This window comes from Etheostoma spectabile, chromosome 6 (assembly GCF_008692095.1).
Source record: "Etheostoma spectabile isolate EspeVRDwgs_2016 chromosome 6, UIUC_Espe_1.0, whole genome shotgun sequence".
In the NCBI taxonomy this organism is placed as follows: Eukaryota; Metazoa; Chordata; class Actinopteri; order Perciformes; family Percidae; genus Etheostoma; species Etheostoma spectabile.
In genome coordinates, this window is record NC_045738.1 from 11,919,342 (window position 1) to 11,943,198 (window position 23,857).

The window sequence follows — 23,857 nt, forward strand, 5'->3', positions numbered from 1 at the left end:
AGAGACATCCAAGGATGCTTATCACATGCATTGATGCACACAAATCCATTATTTTATGTTACATAAATACTTTGCATGATGAACAAACAAATACACGACAACTAGGATCTAACCTTGTGCGTCCATTTATATGAAATTTCAGCCTAGAGATTCACGATGCTGTTGGCTGCAAGCCTCGGAATTCTGCAGTAAAGCAGGAGGGGCAGAATGGCCCTTCTATTGGCCCGCTCAAAGACTGAAACGAAACCAATTGGTCAGCCATCCCATCACCGATGAGACACTCCGAATTATGATTGGCCAGATGCGTGAGTCGAGTCACTCATTTGCAAGGCGGCGCTTCTTCCACTGGCGGAGTGGTGTGGCTAAAGGAGTACTGCGGTAACCGGCAGCGCCGCGGAGGGAGATCAAGTCCTGAAAAGGTAGCAGTGCGGCTTGGTAGTTTCGCCGGTCTTTCACCGCAAGTATCAGAGAGCAGAGGAAGGAAACCCGTCCCCGCGTGATGCTCCGCTTGAGACCGCAATCCATTTGAAAGACGTCTTACGGGGAAAAAACTGTAGCCTAACCCTTTGGAAGGTTTGAGAGGCCGTTTATTTAACCAAAGACAAACAGTTTGTCAGATCTATAGATAACTGCCATGACGTATTTTTCATTTTTCATTTAAGCACCCCTGAAAACTGAGCATATTCTCTTTTATTTTTCAAGGCAAGCCATTTTGATATAATTCAACGCGAGGGGCTGACACCTCTCAAGCCGTGCATCACCTGAGAGGAGAAGAGTGACTGCGTCAACATGGGGGTAAGACTGACGATTCCAACTTTTTAACTGCGTTGTAGCCCTCCTGAAGTGACCTGAGAAATGAGCGGTAGCCTGATATTTTACTCATGACGAGGAAGGGCTGACGTGATGCCATTTTTTCCTTTATGGGAATCTTGTTTGAGTGGCATTGACTCTTATGCGGAACTATGTTTTGCCCAGGTCTCCTAGACTGCGACAAATTGATGTAGCAGTAGCTCCTGTCTAGTGCGTCTATAGAAAGCAGCGGAATTTAACAGCTCACTTTAAATTGATATTTAGCCTGGTTTTGACTTGAATACAATTACTGTTTTACTTGAATAAATATATCGACATCTTATTGGCTGATGTCCTTTTCTCTCACTTACTCAGTCAATTTAACTAGGCACCGAGATCAAATATGAATGGAAACCGACGCCAGTGTGTCACAAGTAGGCTAGATTAGGTGTGTGGTTTAGAGGTTGTCAGTGTGTCATATGTATTTCAGGTCTCTGATAGGCCTTACTTTGACTATAACCTTGCCAGTCACGGTAGGCCTAATCGGTTTATTCTTACCGAGAGCTCTCGTGTGGGGGAGAGGGAGGGGGTTGCAGTTAGAAACCTATTCTGTGTACCTACCATTGGCCTGTGTTTTTTTTTAACATATGAAGGCACACATTTAGCTACGTTATGCTATATGACTTCCTCAGTGATGAATGAACACGATGTACTGTGATGTCCTTCATGCCCTCGTTGCCCCCCGTCATCCCTCTCATGTCATCTCCTGCTTTAAACCCCGCTGGCACTGCCCTATCTCCGGTCTAGTTTAGCAGAGGAGAAGCATCTGTCATTTAACCGGGGAGATGCTGTGGCCATCGCGTCCTTACATTGGACGCTGTCAGCGGAGGAGTCTCATCCTCAGCACCCTCAATGACCCATGCGTCATAATGCGGTTACCGGGAATAAGCGCCTCACCAGCTTATTTCCCCTTTAATTTGTGATATAACGGATCTTGATAATCACCGACAGTGAGCACAGTTACACACTATAGATTAAAGAAACTATGCGTCCAGTACATCAGGAACACGATGTGCTTGTTACTTTTAGGCTACGTTATGAGATACCCTATTGGCTGTGCGCACCGTTAAAAACATATTTTCTGTTTCCTGTTATATAGATAAACGTCATGCAAATGAATCAGATGAGGCTAGTGGAAAAACACAGCCTTCCCGGAAAATGTCAAGGCGCGGACTCAACTCTCGGTGTGAGCCATTGCGCAATTTCTGCTCCATCTCCATCTTGCGTAAAGGGTTGGGATTTTTAATCTCCGACCGCGGTTTGTCTGCTGAAAGATGGGGTGGCAGGTCTCTGCAGACAAGGGACCTTGCGGTGCTGAGATATATCTGCAGCTGTAGAGGCAGTACAAGCCGATGTCATCGCAGTTACACAAGCATTTCTGCCGGTAGAGACGTTCAAGATGTAGGATTTAGGGGGGGGACTGCGTCAAAAGGGATGGGACAGCTTGCGCATGTAGGCAACTGCTGCTATGTGGAAGGGAATGGTGTGTCACTTCGGAAGATGCTACAGCTCTCTAGAAATTGGCATTTTAAAAACAGAATAAGAGCGTCATGGCGGTCTGTGAAGGGTGTTTCCTTGACTTTCACTCGATGCCTGCTGAGGTCACCCTGAAAGACAAAGAGGATGGATGGATAGATGGATGAGGGGATGGCTTGATGAATGGATACGTGTACCGAGTATCGCACTTCCTTCTCGCTCTTTCTGCATTTTTTATGCGAATTTTGCACTGGCGCACTGTGCGATGGCATTGCCAGCTGTCCTTTCCCAAGGCCGCAGGGGGCATAAATTGCGACGTGCCTTCTGCGTCAAACCGGGGGCGGGGCCTCTGGTGTGGAAATTCCCTGTAAAGAGCTGTGATAGGCTGGCACGAGGAGCACACAGAAAGGAAGGGGCTTAGAGACAGCAGTGATGCTATAGAGCAAAGCTTGGGCATGTGTCAGGGATGCTAGGGAGTCAACCGGTACATTCTGTCTGCCAAATTTAGACTATATCTCTGTGCCAGAGTATCTCTAAGAAATACCTTTTCAATCACACACTACACATGAGCAATCATCCTTCCCTCTTCATTGGCGCAGCTATAAATGGCTGGTGCTGATGAGACTATAGGAGGAGATTTTCACCTTCAGACACGTGACACTGATGGGGGAGGGTGCCATTGCTGAAAGAGGAAGAGGGACAAAGAGAGAGAGAGAGAGGGAGGAAGGGCAGTAGTGGCTGGTCTGCAGGTGTAGAGTGAGAATGAGAGAGGGATTTAAAATGACAGAGGCTGGTGGGGGAGAGCTGCCTGGCTGTATCTTGTTACAGGATAATGACCCAAAGCTCACATTACCATAGCTCCTGTTTCCTCTTGCTGTGCATTGTGGGATTGGTTATCAGGGGGGCAGGAGACAGATGGGCTAGGGAGAGGATGTGGTTGGCTGAATGATCTTCATGGGACATTGACTGAAGGCTGAGCGTGATGGTGGAGAGGTGTGGTGTAAGTGTGCCGGTGCCTCAGGAGTGATGGGGGCCTATAGAGAGATAAAGGTGTAGTAGCAGCACTGAGGCTTTGTCAAAAGGTCATACAGGCTGGTGACGAAGGGTGTATTTGAGCTACTTTAAATGCAATATGGCTGAGGAGGCGCTCCTTTTAGTGCCAAGATCCCTATAGGACTTCGATTAGACTCAGTAATTCCCTGTGTCATGATGTAAAGGTTTCTAGAACAGTTTGTTCTTTTATATTGGCAGTTGCACTAGTGAGGTGTGTGCAGTGATAGAGAAGATGTTAGAAGGTGTCAGTGGACGGCAGTTCAAGAGTTGGATGTGTGTGGCCTCTGCAGAGGCCCAACCCTCAGTTTGGTGCAGAGTACTGCACATCCCTCCCCACTGCACCTGCTGCCTTATGCTGATAGGTTGCACTGTACCACAGCTGATCTGTCCCACACCTTGCAGGAACCAATAGAAAAGCACACCCACACAGGATCTAATCAATGATCTCTGACCGCACAGCCAGATGGGATCTTTTTGCCTTGTGGCCTAGGGGTCAATTAAGGTCAATATGGTGACCTTTGAAGTGATTCTTCATTGTCCCCTTCAAGCCTCTTGTCGGCCTTTGATCAATGAAAATTCACTATAATGAGGGCAATGTCCTTAGTGAGAGTACTGCTAAAGGATAGAGTGCAGATTTCTTTTTAGCTTTTGCAAAAACACAGGATTTAGCCCCCTTGCTAGTGGAACAGGACAAAGCCTGAGCTGTGTGCTCAGTAGCAGCTTGCGTGATGCTAATAAAATGTAAAGGTCATTGCTTTCTCCTTCATACATTACTTCGAAACAGGATTACAATAGACACAGTGATTGACTAACAGTTTTCCAACATTGATGTGTTTATGGTCTCCCATAATGAGAGCGATTCAGAGGGGTTAGGTTGCCTGACTACAACAACAACATGACTAATTCTGTGTGTTGTCCTGGAGATGTGTCTATGTGTGTATGTGTGCATGTGTGAATACATCAAAGCACAAAGTGTAACAATATGCAGCCACAATGGACAAAGGCTTGTTCAAATTTAAAACAGATAATTTTACAAAACCTTGCTGTATTTGATTGTCACCTTGTTACCATGTAATGCTGTTGTTCAACAATAATGTTATTTCTAAATAGTGAATTGTGAATGATTTTTCATTCATTTAGACATACTGAACTGTGAGCACATTAGATCCTGGTTTGGAATCAAAAAGCGACATGTGCTTTAAAATCTCATATTCAAAAGGATATTTGTTTTAGTTGTACAGTCAATAGCTGTGTGTATGAATGTGCGTGCATACACATCATGGACATATCTGTTTGATCAGCTACATGCTGAGTCCTAAAATGCCCTCTCTCACAGCATGGTGACATGCCGTTTTGGGTACAAGCACCAACTACCTCGACTTGAAGTTTAGGTTGTCTTTGGTTGAGTAGAGAGCACAATGCATATGCTTGGAGAGCTAAAGAGAGTTCCTCTTAACCTGTCTCTTTGTGTTTATGTGGTTTAGAGATTAAGATTTTCTCTTAGTACTCTTAAGCGACCACAATCTTTTTATTTCTCTATATAAGTATACTATTCAATCGGATTACTTCATCACGTGTACTTGTTTAATTTTAACTGCCACACAGTCGTAAGAGAACGTCCCCTGGGGACTGTTGTACCAGAACAATTTTATACCATCTTTTCCCTTTCTTCTTTATGTCTGATATCTGCAACCTCCTTCTTTTGATGTCTGCACACTCTGTTAAATAGAAAGATAAAAAGCCTTCGTCTCACTCTCAAGGCTGATACAGATAAGTAAAAAATACTATCTTAACAGTCTCTTTTACAATGCAGTCAAATCTTAATCATTAAAAGTATGTTAGATATATAATAGTATATCTAATCCATTAGTTTACTCAGTAGTGTTAGAAGACATTCACCAACAAACCAAAGACCTAATGATGGATGTGGAACTGGCGTTTATGCATTTGATTTTTTTGTAAGAGAGAATTGTAGAAAAAGAAGAGCTGGAAAGACAAAGAGAGGATGAAGCGCATGGGCTAATCCAGTGTAGTAATCAGACTAGCTAATCCCAACAGCTATGTCCCTCGGTCCACAGCCTGAGCCCCCACTGTGGCCCAGAGCCCAGCCATCCTGCTGCAAGAAACAGCAGATGGCCCGATGACCTTGCAAGGTCGCACACACACACACACACACACACACACACACACACACACACACACACATGCACCCAACGACACCCATATGCACACCACATGCATATTATCATATCTACAATTGCCAGTGTTGTGACCAAGTCATCTTTGCTCACGTCCCAAGTAAGTCTTGAGTTATTGTTTGGGGGCAAGTCAAATCCCAGGTTATGTCAAATCAAGTTGAGTCCTTGGTTAAGTCAAGTCCCAAATCAAGTCACTTTTTTTACACCCAAGAAAGCACTCTTACCTGTATTATCCAGTCTTTATTAAGAGAAATGACAAGGTATTTGTAACCCATCTAATAAAATGGTTGGCTAGTTTTTTATAGTTAGTACAAAAGGTATGACAAGGAATTATGTCATCAAAAGGGTGTCCACATCTCTGACAGATGCTAAAATTGAATTACAAACCAGCACACATTATAACATGCAATATTTGTTTATTAAAATTGTGTGTTCATATCTTTCTACCTTTTTACATTGTGGGGGTCCCTCCTCCCCCCACACTGTTTATTTAACAATTCATAGAGAGGGACATCAACATGTGGTGGAGATCCAGTTTTAATACATTGAATTGTCAACAATGCATTATTAATTTAAAAACCTAAATTACATGCAAACCGCTGCCATTTTTAATACTTCTACTGTGAAAGTACATAGGCCTTTCAGACAGACAGACAAACCTACGCTGTCCATTGTGCAGGCATTGGGCAGTGAGCTGGGTGCCCTCAGTGCCTGCGTCAGTTTTCAGCGGGATGTTGGTAGCTTAGCTGTGGTGTCCTTTCGTCTTACCTTGGCTGGATCCTGGATTGCCGGCGCCATTCAACCTGGTAACTCTTTTTTTCTGTGTGCCGATCTGGGGGCCACATTCTGCTTTATGATGAATCTTGCACAAGTTGAAGGAGCTGGAATTGTACCTTGTAAGATTGTGTGTCACAAATAAAAAATGAATGATTAATAGATGCACGTTCACAATGGCACCATTTACCATTTGTTGTGAATGAGCTAAGCAACAGGCCAGACTGAAGACAGGGGCCGTCAACCTGCAGCCTCAGCCGTCTGACAGAACTACAAGAGAAGATGACATGGATGAGACCAGACCATCACTGGCTTCACATTTTCTAAAACAGTTTCCAAGAGCCCAGAGCACAAGTGAAATTAGCAATGATGACACAAATAGCCCAGTGCAGCCCTCACATAGTCAGTGCAGAGTACCTGATGAGATCCATGCATTTGGCTGCTCTGTACAAAGAGGAAGTTTAGACTCATGATGACAAATAACTGTGCCGGAATTATAAAATGGAGCAGTGGGGTATTTCTCCACCTACAAACCACTTCCTCATAAGAGTTCCACATGAAGAGAAACGTGCATTTGTATATATATGCACATCAGTTCTTTCTGTTAAAGCTGTCCCTATGCGTGCGATTAACTGTAAAGAAAAGACCTCATGCCAGTCCCAGTCAAACCCATGCCTCGAAGTTAAAATGCTCGACATGATAGTTCTCTCAGGTGCCACTATCAAGACTCTTAGTAGGTACATGATGTGCACAACATAACAGAGATAGATAGATTTCAGTTCGCCAAAAGAAATTACAGAGGTGTAGTTTTATGGTACGTAAGAAGTCAAAGTTTGACTTGAACATAGCCAGTTCTAATATACTTCCATTCTACATTTCTTCATAAGAGTGGCAGCTCTTTCCTTCTCAGGACTATCTTGCGGTATTATTTCACAATCACTCGGTTCACAATTGCTCTCTCTCATTCACTCAACATCTCCCTCCCTCTTTCTCTGCCGCAATGCGTGCCCATATGGACTGTAGCCAACAAAATGACTCACCTCTGCTCACACAGACACACACCAATTTCTTGAACCAATTGCCCGTCTTTGTTATACAGCATTGAAAACAGTTACAGTTGCATCAATTTTACTTGTCCCTGATCCCATCAGGGGATCCAAGGAGTACTGGGCCACTGCTGAGCTTCATCACCATGCCAATACTCACCTGAGTAAAAAATGCAAGATTTACTTTGTTTAGCCAGAGGAGGCCTGCAGAATAATTTAGTATCAAATCAAACACACAACCAGATCAGTGAAGCAATTGACTTTGTTGAATTATTGCTATTTTAAGCAGATTCTAATAACACAACATGTAACTGGATGTAAATGATTGCACTATGTAATCCATAGAGGAGCAATCTGACAATGTCCAAGATGTGTCTGTCCATCAGTCTGTTTGTCAGTGTGCATTTGTGGGAGAGCAAGCGTCTGTAATTCCAGCCACAAGTCTCTGTTTCCTTTCTCATTACATTACCCAGAGCTGTGTGAGACAGCTAGACTCCCACAAAGACACACACAGGCAGGCACACTTTGATGTTTCCTACCAGATGTAGGGCTACTCAAATTGTAATACACAGGCTACTCAAATTGTGTACACAATATAGACTTTCTCTTTCTCTGCTGAATAATTAAAATCAGGGTAGAGATAACAGAGACGGCTATTTAGAGAGAGCCGTGAATACCACCCACTAACTACAATCTTAACAGATTAAAATTTGAAATCAGAAATACTTTATTGATCTTCAAAGGGAAATTCTGTGTTACAGTTGCAAGAAGTATATAAATATTAGAGAAGAAATATAAATAAAAGAAATATAAGGAGCGTGGATATGTATGGTATTTACGTAGTTAAAGGAATTTATGATACAGTGTTTACACAAATGTTGACAGACATATAGTTTTTCATGTTTTTGCAAAAAGCATTATGCTGTAGGTGCAACAAGGACAGAGCTTATCAGGCAGCAGGGTGTTGTATGAAGGGGGCAAAAGGAGAAGCTAACACACACACACACACACACACACACACACACACACACACACACACACACACACACACACACACACACACACAACACACACACACACACACACACACACACACACACACACACACACACCACACAAAGCCAGGTATGCACTCAACATACCGGTACTCTGAAAATGATCAACAATGAAAACTATTCATTCACATGTGCAAACGTACATACACAGACACTCGGGGTGGGAATTTAATCTCTTAGCATATGACAACAAATACTCAAAGTGACACACACACACACACACAATTAATAAGGTTGCACAATCTATTAGAGTGGGGTCACTTCTGGTTAAACACTGATACAATATCAAATTAGAGGCATAAGATAAGGGTGACAACAGCTCTTCTCTCTATCACTCACTCTCTGTCCCTTTCTCCACATGTCTCTCCCACTCTTTATCTGTCTCTGCTTCTCACCTCCCACTGTTGTCTCCCTTTCCATGTGCCCAACTGTGTCTGTCATCCACCCCCTTACCATCCATCTCTCCATGTCACTACTTTTCACCACATATCGCTTTGTTTGGAACTCTCCGTCTCTTTACCAACCACATCTTTTGTCTAGGTGTGTGTGTGTGTGTGTGTGTGGTAGGGAGAGAAAGGGAAAGACCTGTGTGTGTCCCATAGGTGTGTCCATATTTATGTTATCAATTTCAGTGTGCAGGTGGGGCGTTATGCAGACAAGGCTCTCTTAATGTGTGTTTGCCTGGTTGTTCTTTGTCTCTGGACAACTCAAACTAGCCACAGCAACACTGTTATTCCAACAAACGAACACTTACACACCTGCCAGTCTGTCATCTGTGAGATTATGGTGCCTATTTGACAGCTGATTAGAAGTAATTTTTTATAAACGTTCTATATTATTCAACACCTAGATTGCTAAATATACTTATGGAGCTGTCATACATCCAGTTATTCTCTAATGTATAATACATACAGTACATATAATTCATGCATATTTATGCCAATCAACACCACCACACGTACGCGCTTGCTAAAAAACACACACACACACACACACACACACACACACACACACACACACACACACACACACACACACACACACACAAACAAACACATATTCAGAGTTTGTCTCAGAGGGGATGAGCAGCAGTACTTTTCCACTGCATCAGTCTGTGCTTTAAGCAGGCCTGCCTGGTCTTGCTGCGGCAGGAGGTTTGCTCACCTACTCTTTTGTTGCAGAACTGTGTGTGCTTGCATGTGTGTGTGATTGAGTGTGTATTTGCAGTCAGGTCAAACAGCTCCTTCCCACAGACATGCTTGAACGAATGGTTTCATTGTTCGCGTTGAATTCAGCAATGGCTTTTGAGCAGCCTACACTATACTATTATGCAAGTGAGAGTTGTCATTCACGTGATGTTTCACGAAGCCTTTTTTTATAATGACAAACCAGAAAGACAGGTCTTTGTCAACATACACATTTCCACAATAGTTTTACACAACAGCAGTGCAATTACAGTTCCCAAAGTATAAAAAATTGCAAGTTTATCTTTGTTAGTCACATTTTGTTACACTGCAGCTGTGTGTGTGTTTTGGTGTGGTAAATATTTAAGTTTGATTAGTTACCGATTTATTTTAAAAGTGAACAAACTAGTATTATGTCAAAGTACAGGATCAGTTTGTTCCTTTGTAGTTTATATCTGTACTAGGATGTTAGATGCAAACAAAGTAGTTGAGCAGCAGTTACATTTGCATGCTACACTCCTAATAATGGTACTACCTGGTTATGCCACTAGATGGTGTTTTTTGATTTTCTGTGAAGGAACGCACAACCAGTACCGCTTATCTAATTTAAGTTGTCTATTAAATCTTAAACCTTTTTCTTTTTTTGAGACACATACCTTAATTAAAAGCATTGTTGTTGATTATTAGTTGATAGGCATTGATGTTTCTGTCGGATTCAGGATCAATTATGTGGCTTCCACATCAGCTGGACTTTGCTACTCTGTCAACCCATCAGTGTATATCTGACTGTATTGATCTGCCACCAAGGGAAGTTTCCTTGATGACTTAGTTGTGTCAGGGAAGGGCCTGATCACGAGGACCAGATCACACCTCCTGGGAGGGATTGTTTCTTGCCTCTCCATGTCACCTCTAACCTTTGATGACAGACGTTTGTAATGATGTGGCCCAGTCAATCTTTTCTCCTTTTGGGCAGCAGACTATCGTTACAGTTATACAGTTACAGTAATAAACCTAGAAGGACTAGAATGTGCAATATTTTAGAAAAGCGTGGTGATTAGTCATCTGCTCATGGCTATTTTAACAACATTATCTAATTTTCTGGGGAGGGGACAGTTATAGTAAGACAGTACCTGGGGACAACAGACCGTCTCTGATGTAGCCTATCTGGTATTATAGTGTAGAACATACTAGAATCTAATCAGAAAGCCTTTGATGTGTATACTCTCTGTTTTTCTGCTCTCTCTCTTAAGTCTCCCTGCTACATAAATGAAAAAGACCAAGAAGTGATTAGTTCAAACCTACAGTTTGATGTGTCCATAAGGCTGGTGACATCAGAGAGGCAATTTTTGACCAGTGGAGATCAAATGAATATGGCAGGGTAGACAGGAGGCACATCCTTTAATGTAGATATTTTTGTACAGAAAAAACTAAGCTACCATGGTACTGCATTTATCTTTCACGTCTTAAATAATTCTTATAATAATTTGTTTTTATATATTTATGCTATTCATCTAACATCCTCCTCATCAACTGAGAATGATTTACAAAATACAGGCTACTTCACAAGGCCACTTCACAAGGGTGCAACGTATTTACTGTATAGTGCAAGACAGAAACCTCAAGGGGAATTCAATAAAGCCCGCTGGCTTTATTTTGGTTGCAGTCATTTACTGGTACATACTGTTAGAATGCCAGACAGTAGAGCTCTCTGAACAATAAAGCATTTAATGCATTTTAAGTACAGTATAGTTTGTTTGATAAACATGTATTAGCCCAGAGACCACTTAAGATTATACACAAGGGCGCACATGCTACTATTTCCTTAATCTAGTCCGAAGGCATGTATAAAACATGTGTGTGTGTCTGTAGTATGGGCGGTCAGACAGTTACCGCGTTGCCACCACACAGGACAAAGCTGACCAATCCCCCAAGAAGAAGAAGGGGGCAACCAAGGACATGGATGATCTGAAGAAGGAAGTGCCCATTGTAAGTAAAGCTTTTTCTTATCTCTGAATACTTGTGGAACTGAATGTTGGCTTGATACTAATTCACTTTTGATCCAGTCTGTCAAAAACGGATTAATTTGACACATACAGTTCCCTCATTATTTCAAAAGATTTTTATATACCATCAATGCATTTTTGGGATTTTCAACTTTTGAAGAACATCTTCTTGCATTGACACCAACTTTATTGGAAAGAAGGGGAATCATTTCATGCAGGCCAAAACAAATGTATTTTTTTTTGGTAAGAGGGGTGGCTTGTTATCAGGAGGTCATCACTTTGATCCCACATCCCAGTGCAAGAATCAGACAACTGGGTTGCCAAATCTGGCTGCCCTGATACTCTTATCTCTCAGGTGAACTGCATGCATGGAGTACATTTCCAATTAATTTGAATGCCATTAAGTCATTGGATGTTCTAAAATTGCTAAAAAAAAAGCTCAAAACTCCTTTTCATTGCATATTAGCATATGACTTTTTTCAATTTGGACTATTTTTTACAAATGTTCCTTGCATGCAAAAAATGGCAACTACTAAACATACTGATCCATGCAGTATAGATCATCTCTGTATTTTATTTTGTTTTCAGACGGAACATAAGATGTCCATAGAGGAAGTATGCAGGAAATTCAATACTGACATTGTCCAGGTGAGTTGATTTTATTAATTTCTCTCCGTGTTGCAGCTATGGTTTGAGATTTTTTTCCAGTTGGCCACTACGTAGCATACTTCTTTTAGTTTATTACAGACAAATGGCAATCCAAACCAAGAGTCCCCTAAACCCCAAAGACATACTAAAGAAATATGAGAATGTTAACAAACTCAAACAAACTGTGTGCTTTAGTTGGCTTTGCATTAGTGTAGACCTGCCTTTCTCAGCTAATCAGACATCCCAATTCTTCTGTGCTCCCTCCAGGGGTTGACTAATGCCAAGGCAGCAGAGTATTTGATCAGAGATGGTCCCAATGCTCTCACCCCTCCTCCCACCACCCCGGAGTGGGTCAAGTTCTGTCGCCAGCTGTTTGGTGGATTCTCCATCCTGCTGTGGACCGGAGCCATCCTCTGCTTCCTGGCCTACGCCATCCAGGCAGCCACTGAGGACGAACCTGCAGGAGACAATGTGAGCAAATCACACACGTGGGGATCTAAATAAACAAAGAAACAAACACACATGCATACACACACTGGCCCATCTACACACCTCATTAACGCATCCATCACACTTCTGACTCTGAATTACAACCAGAAATGGCGAAGGGATTTTAGCATCACACCTATTGGATCCAGTGCCACTTACATATGTTTGTCTCTCTGTCTCTGTCTCTCTCTCCAGTTGTACCTAGGTATTGTGCTCACAGCTGTCGTTGTCATTACTGGTTGCTTCTCATACTTTCAAGAAGCCAAGAGCTCCAAAATCATGGAGTCTTTCAAGAACATGGTGCCTCAGGTAAATATGTGTTTGCTCAAAAGAAATCAACGTATGAGTTAAAGCTTATTTAGATTTCCTCTGGAAAGGGAACATTGACTATATAGCCTTTAAAGTGAATATGTTAGGAATTTAGGATGTTTGAAAGACAACAGAAATGATGGGTTGGAAATACCCAGTTAATGTGACTTAGCAAGTCATGTAAATTGACACACTTTATGTTCTGCCTGCCACTGAGATAGAGGGTGCATACTGGATATATACCTTTTTCACGGACGACATTTGGACTTATCAAAGTAGGAAAAGCACAAGTGGAAATAATAAAAATTAATGATTGAATTTCCTTTTGCCTACTGTATTTTTAGTCAGAAAGTTAAATTCACATAAAGGGATGGAAAATCTCTTTGCGTTCTGCTGTAACTTCCCATATTTTAAGAGACCATGTTTCTCTAGAGTCGTGTGTGTGTGTGTGTGTGTGTGTGTGTGTGTGTGTGTGTGTGTGTGTGTGTGTGTGTGTGTGTGTGTGTGTGTGTGTGTGTGTGTGTGTGTGTGTGTGCTGTGTGTGTTGTGTGTGTCTGTGTGTGTGTGTGTGTGTGTGTGTGTGTGTGTGTGTGTGTGTGTGTTTTCTCACCATCACTGATATCTCTTTGCAGCAAGCTTTGGTGATCCGTGAGGGGGAGAAAGTAACGATCAATGCTGAAGAAGTGGTGGGTGGAGATCTGATTGAAGTGAAGGGAGGAGACAGGATCCCTGCTGACATCAGGGTTGTTTCTGCCCATGGCTGCAAGGTGTGTGCACACGCACACACACACACACACACATATATTCAAATTCATTGCTTTTTGTAGTATGAAACTACATGTTTTACTTTTTCTGTGTCCCATTAGGTCGATAACTCCTCCCTAACAGGCGAGTCAGAACCTCAGAGCAGGTCACCTGACTGTACCCATGACAACCCCTTAGAGACCCGAAACGTTGCTTTCTTCTCCACCAACTGTGTGGAAGGTATGGTCACCATAGCAATAGTATTATATGCTAGCATAGCCTGGTGTGCCTATGGTTTGAATTAAATCCACTAATTTGAGGCAAGTAATAAAGTTTACACCGAACTATACTCTTATACTAAAATGTAATAATAATAGTTTAACTGGGATTGTTTTTGTTTATAGGACTAATCATACAGGTACTGATGTTGCAAATTCTATTTTACATTTTATTTCTGTTCTTTTTCCAAACCAGGCACAGCTCGTGGCATTGTTATCTGCACCGGAGACCGCACAGTCATGGGTCGCATTGCTACTCTGACTTCTGGCCTGGAGACTGGCAAAACCCCCATCGCCAAAGAGATCGAGCACTTCATACACATCATCACAGGTGTGGCCGTCTTCCTGGGCGTCACCTTTTTTATCCTGGCCATCATCCTGGGTTACACCTGGCTGGAGGCTGTCATCTTCCTCATTGGCATCATCGTGGCTAATGTGCCTGAAGGGTTGCTGGCCACAGTCACTGTAAGTGGACATATACTGTATAAGATACTTCTTTGGCCCTTTTCAATTGCTCCTGAAATTGATACTTTGGTATTGTGTGGTATATTTTTTGCATACTGTTGTCGTTGCTCATTAGTTTCTCTTTGGATACATGACATTTTCTTAATTTTATTTCCTTTGTTTGTGTTTGTTTCCTGATTGTAGTAATAAAGTATAATCTAATCTAATCTAATCTAATATTGTCTATACTTACAATTAGCATTTCATGTTCCAATTAGCTCAGGCTTTTAAGTATTGCATAGCCTTGGTGCTATTTTTTATTGCATTTCTCTTTAATTTTGAAAGGTGCTATTCAAAATATATATTTAGTTGGTTACGTCATATTTAATTGTACCATGAACTCCCTTTACTTGGTATCAAGAAATTCTATTTTGGAGCTTCATAGGTGATACATTCAAACACAATGATAATTAGCATTATTTAACATCATACATTTATTTGTCTGCAGGTATGTCTGACCCTGACTGCCAAACGTATGGCTAAGAAGAACTGCCTGGTAAAGAACTTGGAAGCTGTGGAAACCCTAGGCTCCACCTCCACCATCTGCTCTGACAAGACGGGCACCCTGACCCAGAACAGGATGACTGTGGCCCACATGTGGTTTGACAACCAGATCCACGAGGCCGACACCACTGAGGACCAGTCTGGTAAGTTAGGACAGGGCATACAGCTGATGGAATATGTTACTACTGTTCAATGGATAAATGATCACTAGGAATGATGAAGGTTAATAATACTCACTCTTCTGTTCCCGCTCCAGGTGCCTCTTTTGACAAGAGCTCAGTGACATGGTTGTCTCTGGCTCGTGTCGCTGGACTGTGTAACCGCGCTCAGTTCAAAGCAGGACAAGACTCACTGCCCATCCTGAAGCGTGACGTGGCCGGCGATGCCTCAGAGTCAGCCCTGCTGAAGTGTATCGAGCTTTCCTGCGGCTCAGTCAGGGCAATGAGGGATAGGAACAAGAAAGTGGCTGAGATCCCCTTTAACTCCACCAACAAATACCAGGTAAGTAACATGTTGCATTACAGCTGTTTACACAAAATTAAACCCACGTGTGCACAAACATCCTGTTAATCCCATTAACTTTCTGTTCTCCTCCACTAGCTCTCAGTACATGAGACAGAGGATCCCAATGACAACCGCTACCTGCTGGTGATGAAGGGAGCCCCAGAGAGGATCTTGGACCGTTGTACCACCATCCTGGTGCAGGGGAAGGAGCAACCTATGGATGAGGAGTTGAAGGAAGCTTTCCAGAATGCCTACATGGAGCTGGGAGGACTGGGAGAGAGAGTACTGGGTAAAGATAGATAGAACTGGAGAGATTGCTCCTAAATGGTGGAACAATCTCCTCATTGACATCAGGACAGCTTAAAGTCTACACGTCTTCTGCAAGCTAAACACACATCTCTTCTGACTGCATCTTGGATCAGAAGATGATGGTTACATATAATAGTAAAAAATTGCATTTACATGTTGCAATTACACATGGCACTTTGTAGTTTGGCTTATTTGAAGCAGATCTACTTCTTCTATATGATTTTTGCTGATCTGAATTTGTACCTTCATGGTTGAATGCACTTATTGGAAGTCACTTTGGATAAAAGGATCAACTAAATGAAATGTAATTTAATGTACACTACCGGTCAAAAGTTTAAAGTCAATTACAAATTTCCATACCACTCCTTTATAGACAGAATACCAACTGATCTGAGTGGGTGGCTGAACTTTAATGCAGTATCTACATTGCCCATTATCAGCAACCATTCATCCAATGTTCCAAAGGCACATTCTGTTTACTTATCTGATATCATTTTAAAAAACTAACTGAGAAAACATTGGAGAACCTTTTTGCACTTATGCAAGCACATAATATAATCTGAAAACTGCTGCCCTGGTTAAAAAATTGCAACTGATCTGAGCTGATGTTCTGTCTATAATAGAGTGCAATGAACATTTCTAAGTGACCCCAAACTTTTGACCGGTAACGTAAATACAGTATGAGCATGACCTTAGGTTAAAAAGGAAAAAAATGGGATTTTAGTTAGTCATGAGAGTAATTGGAAAATGTCTTTTCCACTTTATGTAGTAATTTCCCATACTATAACATATTTCCATTTAACAAAAAATGCAACATTCCTTTAATTTAACTTGATGGGAAAACAAATAGTCATACTGAATAGCTTATTTGACCTATACCCTTGTAGTACTGTCCAGCAAAAAACATTTATCTCCACAACAAAAAAGAAAAACAGCTGTTTTCACCTTTGTGACAATTTGTTTTTAATTGTCTAAGGATTTTAATGGTTTCTCTACCACAAAAGGTAAAATACTAGCCAGGAAATCTAGACGGCAGCAAAAGTAATTTGCAGCTAGAGTCAGTCTAGCAACTCACCATTAGCTTTAGAGCTGGAAAAAACATTTCTGGTCAGGCCAATCACATTGTGTCGGCAGAGTTGCGACTGTTCCGCATAGCCGGAAGGGCATGAGACGGGAGGACCAGGCTGCAGCCATACCCGATTCCACAACTCTGGAATACTTGGCGTTAAGCATTGAAGTTATTGTTAAAAAAGGAAGCTGTGTTTAGAGTCACCAGAAACGTCAAAAGTTTAATGTCACAACGAGCGTTGCTCTGGTTGGTTGTAGCACTGCGCTATTCTATTGCGTGCAGAGGGGATTTGAAAGAAAAAAGTTCATCCCGCCCCTCGGATTGAGCCCTGCCAATGGTGAGTTCCCAGACCCAACATCTTGATGTAAGTCTGGTTTGTCAGGCTAGTAAAATACTATTCTCAACCCCAAAAGAAACATCTTTCAGTATGAAAAAAATTAAAATCACCCAAATCAAATTTAGAAATGTTTTGTTCTGCAACAGTGATTGGACAGCTATGATATGTCACTCTAAGGACACCAGTTGCATTAGTAGTGGTGCGCTTTTATTAGTGTAAAAATTCCACACTTCACACTAGAGGTGACAGCAATTTATTAATTTTGACAACTTCCAAAATCTGCAACAGCTCAAGATCATATGCTAAGCATTTTATTTGTCAGCTTAAGATATGTTGAATTATTAAAACTAGGCCAAGAGTGAATGTACTTTTCTGAAGTAGGGATAGAAGGTCTGGGTTGATTCACATAAAAAATTAAACACTAAATCACACACTTCTTTATCCTTCCAGGTTTCTGCCATGTGTTGCTGCCAGAAGACCAGTACCCCAAGGGCTTTGCCTTTGACACAGAGGATGTCAACTTCCAGACAGACAACCTTTGCTTTGTTGGCCTCATGTCCATGATCGACCCTCCCCGTGCTGCTGTGCCTGATGCTGTTGGCAAATGCCGATCTGCTGGTATCAAGGTGAGGTTTTTTTGTACACACCTAAAACGTGATCTCTTTATTCCTTACAGTGTTTTATAGTAAGGTTCTGTGTCAAAATGTGTTTGTGAGATCATGTAATGAAATGTAATTTTTGTTACTCTTGTTAGGTTATTATGGTCACTGGCGATCACCCAATTACAGCCAAGGCCATTGCCAAGGGAGTGGGCATCATTTCAGAGGGCAACGAGACAGTGGAGGACATTGCAGCTCGTCTCAACATACCTGTCAGCCAGGTCAACCCCAGGTAAAGAATGATCACACAAGAACTAACACATTGGATACAAATGATGCTAAATTGTGAGACATCAACACTTCAATGTGTGTGCTCAGGGATGCCAAGGCCTGTGTGGTCCACGGAACAGACCTAAAAGATCTGTCTCAGGATCAGATGGACGACATCCTGAGGAATCACACAGAAATTGTCTTTGCCAGGACCTCCCCACAACAGAAGCTCATCATTGTAGAGGGCTGCCAGAGACTGGTTAGAGCATTCTGAGATTGTTTTATATAATAAAATGCCTTATTGACAATAAAGGATTGGTATGACTTAAACAAGGAGTCAAATATCTAATCCAAGCAGTGGTGTCCTCGTGCTTTATATTGGCTTGAATAGAAGACAATGTTTTTTTTCTTGCAATTACATTGTGGACATTCAGTGACTGGACTTCTAAGTAGCATTACACTTTTGCAACAGCAGATGGCGCTAGTTATCTGTGGAATTAGGGTTCCCTCACTGATCTTTTTTTCCCCACTGTAGTGGTTAGATTGAATTTGAAATGCCATCTTTTTTATCTTGATTTTAATAAATTTCAGTTAATTAATTCTGATTTTTTTTTTTAAACGTAAAAATGAAATACATCTGTTCAGGTCTTGAAAACATGGAGGATGTTTTGCAATCAGCGTTGTTTAAAATGACGCTAAAACAGTGTATTCATGAAGTATTGACTTGTTTAATAATCTTTTGGGCATATGAATGAATAGTATAGATCTCTGGCTTTGGCATAGATTGCAAAAATAATTACCGGTAGGTCTTTTTTTAAATCAAGATACCTGGGTAAATGAGGGATGAATACATTTAACAGAAATAACTTTTCTATAAATGTATGCTTTATGACCTGATCACTAACCCTCCTTCTTCTCTCCCAGGGTGCCATTGTAGCTGTCACAGGTGATGGTGTGAATGACTCTCCTGCGCTGAAAAAGGCCGACATTGGTGTTGCCATGGGAATCTCTGGCTCAGATGTGTCCAAACAAGCTGCAGACATGATCTTGTTGGATGACAACTTTGCCTCTATTGTCACAGGAGTGGAAGAAGGTGAGCAGACCCCAAGGACAGAACTGGAACATGTGATGCTTGATTAGTGGATGCACATGTGGTTTCAGAAACTCAAACAGTAGGACTAAGGACCTGACGTCTATTTTTCTCCCTTCAGGCCGTTTGATCTTTGACAACCTTAAGAAGTCCATTGCCTATACCCTGACCAGTAACATCCCAGAGATCACCCCCTTCCTGTTCTTTATCATTGTCAACATCCCCCTGCCACTGGGAACCATCACCATCCTCTGTATTGACCTGGGAACTGACATGGTGAGAGCTGATCAACCACTCACCGTATTTTACGACAAACACAGCTCTACGCTTGCACACAGGCATCACTGAGTACAGCTCCTGTTGATATGACCCGTCCAAATGTACTAAAAGTTCCCATGTCTCCCTCTTCCCTTAGGTGCCAGCTATCTCACTGGCTTATGAAACAGCTGAGAGCGACATTATGAAGCGTCAGCCCAGGAACCCAGCCAGGGACAAGCTGGTGAATGAGAGGCTTATCAGCATTGCCTATGGACAAATTGGTAGGTGAAATGAAGAATGCTGTCGCTGATCCAAGCTGTGAGTCTTTGGTCGGGATTGACGTTTGATCTTGGTTGCCTGAAAGTAATTTTGTGTTAAAATCAACTTTATCCTCCTTTTTTATTGTTCACAAACAACTGCCAGATTATGTCTGGAACTTTCTGAAATGTGTTTGGGAAAATGAGATTTTAGGAAGTGAAAAATCTGGAACTTAATCTCTCTGTCTGTATGTTTTTTTCCTCAGGTATGATCCAGGCTCTGGGAGGCTTCTTTGCCTACTTTGTTATCTTAGCTGAAAATGGTTTCCTGCCCAGTCGACTAGTAGGCATCAGGCTAAATTGGGATGACCGCTCTACCAACGACCTGGAAGACAGCTATGGGCAGCAATGGGTAAGTGTGTAGTTTTTGTGTGCTTAAGTGAACTTTTAGGTGTGTTTCTCAGGTTTTGATACATCATGTTACTGTGTATCTGTCCTCTCCTTCCCTTAGACATACGAGCAGAGGAAGATTGTGGAGTTCACATGCCACACAGCCTTCTTTGTCAGTATTGTAGTTGTGCAGTGGGCTGATGTCATCATTTGTAAGACCAGACGTAACTCTGTGTTCCAGCAGGGCATGAGGTGAGATACTGTACTGTGATATACTGTGTTCTTTCAGTAGTTTATCTTTTTGGCATATTATAATCTAAAGAAGGAATGACACGTATTTCAATTTTTGCATCGTCTTTAATATTTTTTGTTTCTCAACCCAGGAACAAGATATTGATCTTCGGCCTGTTTGAAGAGACAGCCCTGGCTGCCTTCCTGTCCTACTGCCCAGGCATGGATGTGGCACTCAGGATGTATCCTCTAAAGTGAGTGCCATTACTACACGTATTACATGGATACATATGCAGTCACTCTGATATTAAGACACATTGTATTATCTGTTCAGGATTATTTGTAATCCTTGTTCTCTTGTCTTGCCCACAGGCCTAGCTGGTGGTTTTGTGCGTTCCCCTACAGTTTTCTCATCTTTGTTTATGATGAAATCCGAAAACTTCTCCTCCGTAGGAACCCTGGAGGTTAGTATTTTTCCTTTTTATTAAGCACTTTACCCCTTAAACCTTAGTAGGTTATGCTGTACTATTCCTGTGAGTCTGGCCCTGTCACCAAACAACGGTGACGACAAGTCTGAAGGTAGTCACTGTGCCCAACCAAGAAATTGTCCAGCTCATAACTCCCATACAACCACAACACTTACTTAAGCTAACTGACTGGTGGCAGTAATGTACTTCCCAAAATATTGAACTAGTACTTTAATTAGTGAAACATCTTTATGAAATATGAATTGAAAACATTGATATAATTAAACTTTTCTCTTTTTTTCTTTCTCTCATTTGCAATCCAGGTTGGGTGGAAAGGGAGACATACTATTGATCAATGGAGCATCTTCACTCAAACCCCCTACATCTTCCACTTATTTCTCTCCCCTGTCACTCCATCCCCAGGCAAGACACACCTCCAGATGCCCCCCCCCCCCCCCCCCCCATACATACACACACCTTAAAGACAAAAACAGCTTTGAAGCAATTTTCATCACAACCGCCCCAAAGATTAAAAACAGCAAAAGCACCTTTACAACTTTCTACATTGACCCGCCCCCATTTCTCCCCATTCTCCTATGATACTCTTTGCATGTGTTCTCTCACTGCTGTGTACATAAACCAATATATCTACCAAACGGCAGCTGCATATTGTGTATGTAGATTTGAATGAGCTAAGGATACAAAGGGAGTGTCTACGCTCTGCAAAAAAGGGCCATCCAGCGCCTTCCCCTCCCTGTTCTTCCCCTGCTCTCTTGTCCTTGTCTGTCTCTAGACCTTTGTTTCCCTCTCTCTTTTCCCTCTTCGTCAACCCTTTGCTTGTCCTCCAATCACACACACAAATATAAAAATCACACAGTGAGATCCCACCGCCGACACCACTTCAACTGCCACCTCTTGCCTCTGTCTCCTGTCTGTGGAGGACCAGTGGAGTGGTCATCTCCCTGTCGTTCTCACTACGTCCATTTTCCTTCTCTTGAGTTCTCAACGGCCACAGTGTTGTTGTTTTTTTTAATATGTGGGGTATGGGGGGTTTCAATAATTTTACTTGTCTTTTTTATTTCTATGATGGGAGGGGGGGAACGTGAGAGCAACTTTTTCCTCATTTAGGCCTAACAAAGCACACCCCATGGCGTCCCCTTCTCTCCCCCTCTGTCTCTCACACCCCTCCCCTCCCCTTCCCCTGCCCCGTTTGTCTCTGTTTGTGTGCACTGTTTGAACCATTGTCCTTGTTAATAACTATTACAGTACACCCCCCCTCCCCCCAAGTTGGTAAATACAACTCAATCTTTCTGTGTGCTCTAGGAAATCTATATAATTCTATACTGAATTTAAATGAAACAATAAAAAACAAATGTTGAAAAACAGCTCAAGAGAGACATTCATGAAGAGTAACATCGACAATATTGGTGAAATAGGAAAAAGCAAGAGCTATGTGTCTCTCTTTTTTTCCGTTTGGTTTCAATTATTTTTGCTGTTTTTTCAGGAGGCTATTCTAAAACTGTAACAGCAGACAGTTGTGTTTTTACATAAAGACACAAGACACCAACCAAGGCTTTCAGGTTCCTGTCACTGCAGGTACGATGTGGTGCAGTGCGCTGTGATGTAGTGAGTCGTGATGATTAGGCCGTGCCCCTGGGGTCTGTTACCAGATCGGGTCCAGCTCTGGTTCAGTGCAGTTCCTGGTGTAGCCCGGTCAGACCCGGGTCTGTGTTCATGTATGTGTACGAGGGCCAGCGGTCTCAGGCTGGGTCTATCTCAGATGGCTGCAAGAGTTGAAATTCAAGAAGAAAAAAACAGAACTAGTAGAACATTTGTGTCAAATAAATTAAACCAACACCAATAAACATCTAGAACATTTAATACAACCTAGACCTGTTTGTGTGTCTTTCTTTCTAAATCAGTTTTTCACTCATTGAAAACTACACTTCACACTTTGACTGATATGCATATTTTTTATATCCCTTAGTTTTTCTCCTTTTTTACTATTTTCTTAAAAATGCCTTATAATATGCATCACTCATCAAGGTTGCATATTTTGACAAAATAAAAGGAAGGTATTGCCATCCCTTACAATAGACCCGCAACAAATACTGCATTTGTGAAAGCTGTTACATTTTGATTAAGCCTGCACAAAAGAGGTGTTAATCCCAATGGTAGCATTTAATTCATCATATTGGGATAGGCAGTATTACTGTCAATTGTATTGTGTTAATGATAATACCCTTTCTCATTCCATGTTAGTTTCCAACATGAATTGAGAATTCAAAAGTATTTTTTAGTGACTGGAATATAGAAGACTATTGTTCCAACACGTCTTTAAATATGAGATTAAATTATCTAACGTTTAATCACATTTGGCTGCAAATTTGATTTAAGCCATAGGAACACTTTGGAAATGAGAAAGTAGATGATGGGATGCCACCTAGTGTTGGAAATGTATCTTCCCTTTAACCATCAGACTGCATAATGTTAAAGTGCCATAGGAGGAAGAGTTGGCAGCAGCCCAGGATGATGCAACAAACGTCTGAATGTGTCAAACTTGTCTGACATCAACAGTCATGAGCTTCAAAATGGAAGTCAAGAGGAGTGTCTTTCAATGTGAACAATGTCAACTTTTATGATCAATACAGTTATTTCCTGCAAATTAAGCAAGGCAGTGTATTTTATCTTAAAGGAACCAAATGTAATTGCTCTACTGCTCTGTGCCACAAGGGTCATCTATTTTAAATGAACCTGTTGTTGCCCCCCCTAGTACACAAATCAAATAAATTATACATCGTATACAGCTCAATATCATGAGAGATACGGATTGGGTGGTCTGAGAGGTCACTTTGCCGTGAACATTTTTAACATGTCCCTTTGAGTGGCGGAAAAACTAAAACTTTATGGCACTGCTCTACTACTGTCCAATGACAAATGTAGTGTCTCCTTCTCATACATA

General features: G+C 41.8%; 1 protein-coding gene across 2 annotated transcripts; it reads left to right on the plus strand.

Annotated features, from left to right (window-relative positions):
• Window positions 1-300: 300 nt before the first annotated feature.
• Window positions 301-22,785, plus strand: atp1a3b (ATPase Na+/K+ transporting subunit alpha 3b). 2 transcript variants are annotated; one of them, XM_032518612.1, is made up of 23 exons: window positions 301-573; window positions 703-795; window positions 11,505-11,621; window positions 12,227-12,286; window positions 12,554-12,757; window positions 12,971-13,084; window positions 13,717-13,851; window positions 13,951-14,068; window positions 14,303-14,571; window positions 15,059-15,257; window positions 15,371-15,615; window positions 15,715-15,907; window positions 17,784-17,959; window positions 18,088-18,224; window positions 18,311-18,461; window positions 19,127-19,295; window positions 19,414-19,568; window positions 19,708-19,831; window positions 20,074-20,219; window positions 20,319-20,449; window positions 20,581-20,682; window positions 20,801-20,892; window positions 21,219-22,785. In XM_032518612.1, exons 2-23 carry the CDS (start codon window positions 790-792, stop codon window positions 21,245-21,247), a joined length of 3,072 nt encoding a protein of 1,023 aa, XP_032374503.1. In that variant the 5' UTR covers window positions 301-573; window positions 703-789; the 3' UTR covers window positions 21,248-22,785. The 2 variants fall into 2 exon arrangements, with proteins under 2 accessions (XP_032374503.1, XP_032374504.1); XM_032518613.1 differs by having other exon boundaries at window positions 11,544-11,621.
• The last annotated feature ends 1,072 nt before the right edge of the window (window positions 22,786-23,857 follow it).

Excerpts from the sequence above, each read along its gene's own strand:
- atp1a3b (XM_032518612.1), top strand. Across the intron at positions 12,758-12,970 it reads ACGAACCTGCAGGAGACAAT|TTGTACCTAGGTATTGTGCT; the intron begins GTGAGCAAATCA and ends CTCTCTCTCCAG. Across the intron at positions 14,572-15,058 it reads GGTTGCTGGCCACAGTCACT|GTATGTCTGACCCTGACTGC; the intron begins GTAAGTGGACAT and ends ATTTGTCTGCAG.